Source organism: Microtus ochrogaster, chromosome 7 (assembly GCF_000317375.1).
Source record: "Microtus ochrogaster isolate Prairie Vole_2 chromosome 7, MicOch1.0, whole genome shotgun sequence".
In the NCBI taxonomy this organism is placed as follows: Eukaryota; Metazoa; Chordata; class Mammalia; order Rodentia; family Cricetidae; genus Microtus; species Microtus ochrogaster.
The window spans coordinates 36,059,747-36,066,856 of NC_022014.1; the positions used below are offsets into that span (position 1 = coordinate 36,059,747).

Here is a 7,110-nt window from a genome sequence, read left to right on the forward strand (position 1 = left end):
AAACAAAAAAACAAACAAAAAAAACCCCGAAAAAACAAAAAAAGAAAAAAACAAAAAACCAACAACAAAAAAACCAAAGAGGCATGAAAGTATAACAATGTCTGAATTCATTTTCTGAGTGTCTTTTAAGTCTGCTGTTTCTCTTCAGGGCTGGGAGGGGAGGGCAGCAGAAATGAGGTCCAGGATTGTTGAATGCTGTGTGGTCTCCCCTGCTGGCTCTGTCACCAGCAGGCTTCCCTGACACGAAGAGCAGAGGCTCCAGGTGGCCCGTCCAGCTGCCTAAGTTTCCCTTCCCTGGATGGTGCTGAGAAGGGTGTCCCGTTTGAGGTCAGCCGGTTGGTTCTGCAGGCATTGGGCTGGGCTGCTCGGGCATGTGGACCATGCCCGTGTTGACTGACCGTCAGGTCTCTGCTCCCTCTGTAGCTGCAGCATCTGCAAGAAGAAGCAGAACAGACACTTCATTGTTCCGGCTTCTCGCTTCAAGCTCCTGAAGGTTGGTACTCAAGAGCAGGTAGAGCCCGCGTGTAAGGAGCCATGAGCCCCTATCCCGGCTTTCTAGCCTGCTTGCTGTTCATTGCATGGGGCAGAGAGCTTAGGAGGACCTGTTAAGAGCTTTGAGATCCTTTTCTTTCTAGCTGGAGTCTTACTGTGTAGCCTAGGCTAACCTCAAACTTACCATTCCTCTTACCTAAGCCTCCTGAGTGCTGGGATCATTTTCCACTCAGGTTTCGTGTCTTTTTCGGTCAGCGCTGGGGATTGAACTCAGGGCCCTGACTGCGCTGGGCAAGTGCTTTGCCTCTGAGCTCTGTCCCTGGTGTACTTTAACCGGCTCAGTTGCTCTTCCTTTAAGTTATTTATTAGTGGGGTAGGCACATGGCACAGCTCCCATGTGGAGGCCAAAGGACAGCTTTGTGGGGCTGGCTCTCTCCTTCCACCTTTCCAGGGTTTCTAGAGATCATACTCAAGTCGTCAGCTTCTGTGGTGAGTGCCTTTACCTGCTGAGCCGTCTCACTGGTCCCTGCTTCCTCCTGCTTCTGCTTCCTTAGGGCTGGGATCACAGGCGTGTGCCACTGTGCCTGCCCTTTGTTCTGGAAAGCATATCTGATATTATTGTAGAAACATTTTCAAATTCAGAAAATTAATTAAAATCATTTTGGAAACTGAAAATTATCTGAATAACCTGTATTTCTTTTGTAAAAATATAAGAAAATAAAATCCTTCAAAGGCAATCACTATTTTTTTTACAACACTCTTTTATACATTATTCCCTCTCTCTTTCTCTCTCTCTCTCCCTCTCCCTCTCCCTCTCTCTCTCCCTCTCCCTCTCCCTCTCCCTCTCTTCCTCTCTCCTCTCTCTGAATGGGTCTCATGTATCCTAGACTGGCTTTGAACTCCTGATCCTCCTGAGCACTGGGATTACAGGTGTGTGCCACCATGCTCAGCTACCATGCCCATCCTCCATACCCAGCTTATGCGGTGCTGCTGGGGATTGAACCTAGGCCCTCATGCATACTAGACAAACACTCCACTAACCGAACTATATTTCTGGCCATTTGTACTTTATTTTTATAGAGATAAATACATCTAAAAATGTTGTTACGGATGGTGGTACACACTTTTAATCCCAGCATTCAGGAGGCAGAGGCAGATGGATCTCTGGGAGGTTGTGGCCAGCGTGGTTTACAGAGTGAGTTCCGGGACAGTCAGGGCTACACAGAGAAACTCTGTCTTAAAAGACAAAAACAAACAAACAAACCTTTTCTATCTATAAGCTACTTTATCATTTCCTAGTTGGGAAAACCACCACAGTTTTTATTTTCTTTCCTTTTTATTCAGTGTTGGAGTTGAGCCAGGCAAGTGCTATCCCCCTGAGCTACACCCCAGCTGTTTTAAGTTGAATTTCATCACTAAAGACTTGTACAGACCATCTTGTTCCCTCACAAGCCAGTTTCCTGGCCCACTATCCCATCACTCTTACTCCTGGCTTGAGTCTGTTTAAAAATTATTTTATGTGTATGGGATTTTGCCTGCATACGCCATCTGTGAATGCAGTGCCTGCAGAGACCAGAAGATGGTGGCAGATCCCCTGGAACTGGAGTTACAGATGATTGTGAGCCACTGTGTGGGTGCTGGAACTCAAATCTGAGTCCTCTGCAAGAGCAACCAGTGCTTTTAACTGTCTGTCTGTCTGTCTGTCTATCTAGATATCTATCTATCTCCTTATCTACTTGTTTATTTTCAACACAGGGTTTCTCTGTGTAGTTTTGGAGCCTGTCCTGGAACTTGCTCTGTAGATCAAGCTGGGTGTGAATTCTTAGAGATCTGCCTATCTCTGACTCCGAGTGTTGGGATTAACGACGTTCACCTCCATGCCTAGTTGCTCTTAACTCTTTTTGTTTTGTTTTGCTTTGTTTAGTTTTTCGAGACAGGGTTTCTCTGTGGTTTTGGAGCCTGTCCTGGAACTAGCTCTTGTAGACCAGGCTGGTCTCGAACTCACAGAGATCTGCCTGCCTCTGCCTCCCAAGTGCTGGGATTAAAGGTGTGCGCCACCACTGCCCGGCTTGTAGCTTTTTTAAAAAAATATTTATTTATTATGTATACAATATGTGTGTATGTCTGCAGGCCAGAAGAGGGCACCAGACCCCATTACAGATGGCTGTGAGCCACCATGTGGTTGCCAGGAACTGAACTCAGGACCTTTGGAAGAGCAGGCAATGCTCCCAACCACTGAGCCATCTCTCCAGCCCCACTCTATAGCTTTGAAGCCTGTCCTGGAACTGAGGCTGGCCTCAAACTCACAGAGATCTGCCTGCCTCTGCCTTCTAAGTGCTAGGATTAAAGGTGTGCGCCCACCCCCAACCCCCGCGTGCTCTTAACTTTTAAGTCCTATCTCCAATCCCCATTTTACCCCCTGAGTTGTAAACAACATTGTGATGAATTTCCCTGTGTATAAAAAAAGTCTTTGATAATTTTTCGTTAGAATAAGTTCTGTTAGAAAAAAAAAATCTCAGGGAAGGAAAATACCATTTTTTTTTAAAGATTTATTTTATTATTACAGTGTTCTGTCTGCATGTTTGCCTGAACACCAGAAGAGGGCACCACATCTCATTATGGTTGTGAGCCACCCTGTTGCTGCTGGGAATTGAACTCAGAACCTCTGGAAGAACAGCCAGTGCTCTTAACCTCTGAGCTATCTCACCAGCCCCAAAGTATAAATTTTTAAAATGCCTTTTTAGGAATTTCTAGATAATGTGGGGTGGGGTAGGGTTTTAATTTCTTCCTTTCTTCCCCTTCCTGTTGCAGTCTCAAACTTTGTGAGGCTGTAAAGAATTTGGTACAGACATTCCTCTCCTTTACTAGGAGACTGCAGGTGTGTCAGTCCTGTCTGGTACTGCGTGTGAACCAGTTCCTGACCTGGAGGGGGTTAGCGAATGCTAAGTGGGCTCTCAGAAGGCTCCTGGGAGGAAAGACTGAGTAGATGGCCGTGTATGGCTTAGTCTTTTTAAATCAATGAGTTTTATTTTTTTCCTTAAGATTATGGCCAGGTGTGGTGGTACACATCTTAAAACCCAACATTCAGGAGGCTGAGGCAGGAGGATCTCCATCTTGGTCTACATAGCAAGCTCCTATATAGAGACACCTTGTCTCAAAAACAAAATTATTTTTATGTGTATAGATGTTTTTGTCTGCAAGCATGTATGTGCACCACATGTGTGCCTGTTGAATCCCCTGGAGCTGAGGTTATGATCGTTGTAAGCCACCATATGACTGCTGGGAATTGAACCCAGGTCCTCTGCGGGAGCAGTAAGTACTTCCCCCCCCCCCCTGGTTTTTAGAGACAGGGTTCCTCTGTGTAACTTTGGAACCTGTCCTGGAACTAGCTCTTGTACACCATGCTGGCCTCAAACTCACAGAGATCCACCTACCTCAGCTGGGATTAAAGGCGTGCCCCACCACTGCCCAACTGCAGTAAGGACTGCACTAAGCAATCTTGCCAGCCTACCAAGTCTCCAGTGTTGGAGGCTAAGGTTCCATTCTTCCTGTCTTTCCTCCTTCCCTCCTCTGTGTGTATTTGTGGTCCTAAGAAGTCCCTCCTCCGATTCTTGGACTCTCTGGAGTATGGTTTGAATGAGAATGACCCTCATCAGCTCCTGTATTTGAATGCACAGTACCTAATTGATAGGCTGTTTAGGAGGCGTGACCTTGTCTGAGCATTGCTGTTGCTGTGATGAAACACCAGGACCAAACACCTCCACCTTGTAGGAAAGAGTTTGGTCTACACTTTCATATCACTGAAGTTAGTCAGGACAGGAAAAACAGGGCAGGAACCTGGAGGCAGGAGGTGATGGAGGAATACCGCTTACTGGCTTACTCTCCACGGCTTGCTCAGCCTTCTTTCTTATAAAACAGCCCAGGGGTGGCCCCACCCACAATGGATTTGGCCCTTTCCTATCAATCACTAATTAAGAACACTTCCTCCTGGCTTCCTACAGACTGCTCTTCTAGAGGCATTTCTCAGGTGAGGGTCCCTCCTCTCCGGTGACCCTAGTGAAATTACCTGAGAAGGGAATGCGGAACACTCAACAACCCATTTAGGAGTTTATTGGGTGGGTGGGGGTGTACGGGCCTGGTGAGGAGGAAGGGGGAGAGACTAGCTCATGCGCATAGGTGGGGAGGATATGAGCTCACGCTCATGTGCAAGAGCTGGAGCTGCATTATGTGTAGGTGATGCAACCACGCCGCCTGTGGGTAACACCTGAGGGCTTGTCCGCACATGTGACCCTACATGAATGTGAATCTCCGCTGCTGCTCTAAAATGGTAATTTTCCTTATAAAGTGAATATGAACTTAGCCTCATTTTTTTTTTTAAAGAAATGAAGGTTAGCCGGGCGATGGTGGCACACGCCTTTAATCCCAGCACTCTGGAGGCAGAGGCAGGCGGATCTCTGTGAGTTCGAGACCAGCCTGGTCTACAAGAGCTAGTTCCAGGACAGGCTCCAAAACCACAGAGAAACCCTGTCTCGAAAAAAAACCAAAAAAAAAAAAAATCTTCCTTTCCTAAGCTGCCTTGGTCACGGCATGTCCTCCCAGCCGTAGATCCATAAATAAGGCAGAGAACAGACAGACTTCTACTTTGTGTCCTTTTCTTCGTCCCTGTCTCTATACTGTTGTTTATACCTCTGTCCCCATCTCAGAAGGTGTGGCATAGGAGTCTGTTGGTAAAGAGCACAGGGATCCTTCACTGGCCTGCAGGGCAGAAGTGCACTAACGTGCAGTCTGGCCTCAGCCACATTCCTAAGCTCCTGCAGCAGGCAGTTCTTGAAGATACCAACACATGCAGCCTGGGTGGAGAATTATTGGTCCTCCGTTTTCTTCCTTGTTGGTCTTGTCCACATCTTTCCTGGTGCTCTGTGGCACACTTTATTTTTTTAAACTAGCGTCTACATATCCTTCCTGGTGCTCTCGAGCCCACATCCTCCCTTGATCTGTTCACACTCTTCCTGTTGGCTGGTTGGAAGCGGATCTACAAGTCTGCTTACAACCGAGCTGGAACCACGGACCTGGGAGTCCTTGCATACTTGTCTTTAGGTCTCTGGAGTGGAGGAGGTCAGCAGTGCAAACATCCAGGGCAAGGAGACAGCCGAGGACAGTTCAGGCCTGTGAATGCTTGTCAGTACATGAACAGAAGAAGGAGGAGGCCTTAGAGGAAGTAAACAGAGAAGTGTGGTGTGCTCCGTTGCAAATGCTTTACCATGGAGTGCCGTAGAGTGGTGGTCAGGGTTCAGTGGACACAAGACTGCTTGTGGGTCAACAGTGCAAGCTTGGTGACCTGAGTTTGATCCCAGGAGTCCACCTAGAGATGAAAGGAGACAAATGGATTGATGAAGCTCTCTTTTGACCACACATGGGCCCTGGCAAGTGTGTTCCCTCACTACCACAATCATACATACTCTCATAATGTTGGTAAATAAAATTTATCAGAAAGGTGGCCGATTGGGGCTGTAGCTACTGAGAGGTGCTTGCTGTATATGCATGAAGCTCTATGTTCAATTCTAGAACTCCTTAAAAAGGAAGGGAGGGAGGGAAGAAGAAAAAAATGATACAGTCCTTGGATTTGTCCTTGGTGTTTTCTGCCTGGCAAGACTTTAAGGAATGATCCATGTGAAAGATTTTTTTTTTCCCTTAAGCAAGAGTGTCACAATATAGCCTCATCTGTCCTGGAAGTCCCTGTAAACCAGGCTAGCCTCAAACTCACAGACTCTGCCTGCCAATGCTTCCAAGTGCTGGGATTAAAGGTGTGCACCATTACATCTGGTTCCATGTGGCAGATTTTGATGATGTCAGGCCATGCGTGGGATCAAGTCGATGGGTGCATAGATGAGGAGTGAGTACCCCAGAGTGACTTCTAGTCATAAATGAGGTCAAGTAGGGTGTCAGGGGTCTCTCTGACCCTGGTAGTTATGATGCACCAGGTTGTGGGTAAGAAGAGCCCTTAGAGCTATTTTTACAGGAAGTTCCTGGTGTGTTCATTAGCTCTAATTAAAACAAACAGAAACCTTAGGAAGCTCAGAATTTGAGGCATTCTCGTGGTAGATGGCACACAGGTCTGTGAGGATGTACAGGAGAAATGGGAAGTGTATACGGGTCGTAAGAAGTCTCACCCACCACTGTGTACACATTTGTAGATTGAGGCTGGAAGTCACTCAGTAGTTAAAAGCCTGTACTACTTTTGCAGAGGACCTGAGTTTGAGTCCCAGGACCCAACATCTCTGGCTTCCAAGAGCATCAACAAACTCAAAAACATGATTAATAAATCTTAAAACAATAAAACAATTTGAGGGGCTTGGAGAGATGGCTCAGAGGTTAAGATACTTGTTGCTCTTCCAGAGGACCTGGGTTCAGTTGCCAGTGATGGAGGAAGGTCATTGGTTGATTAATAAAGAAGCTGCTTGACCTGATAGGTTAGAACGTAAGTGGGAGGAGCAGAATGCTGGGCGGAAGAGGAAGTGAGGTCAGACTCCACAGCTCTCCTCTCAGGGGCAGACGCCTCAGAGAGACATGATGCTCCACTCCTGCGGGCAGAGGCGAGAGCTCTGCTCTCTGAGGCAC

At 47.0% G+C, this 7,110-nt stretch overlaps 1 protein-coding gene across 1 annotated transcript in view; it reads left to right on the forward strand.

The window, feature by feature from the left end:
• Nucleotides 1-7,110, forward strand: part of Cenpv (centromere protein V) — a 23,694-nt gene that overhangs the window by 6,256 nt on the left and 10,328 nt on the right. The window contains exon 3 of the mRNA XM_026780788.1: nt 424-493. Coding sequence (XP_026636589.1) covers nt 424-493 — 70 coding nt within the window. The remainder of the gene's footprint in view (nt 1-423; nt 494-7,110) is intronic.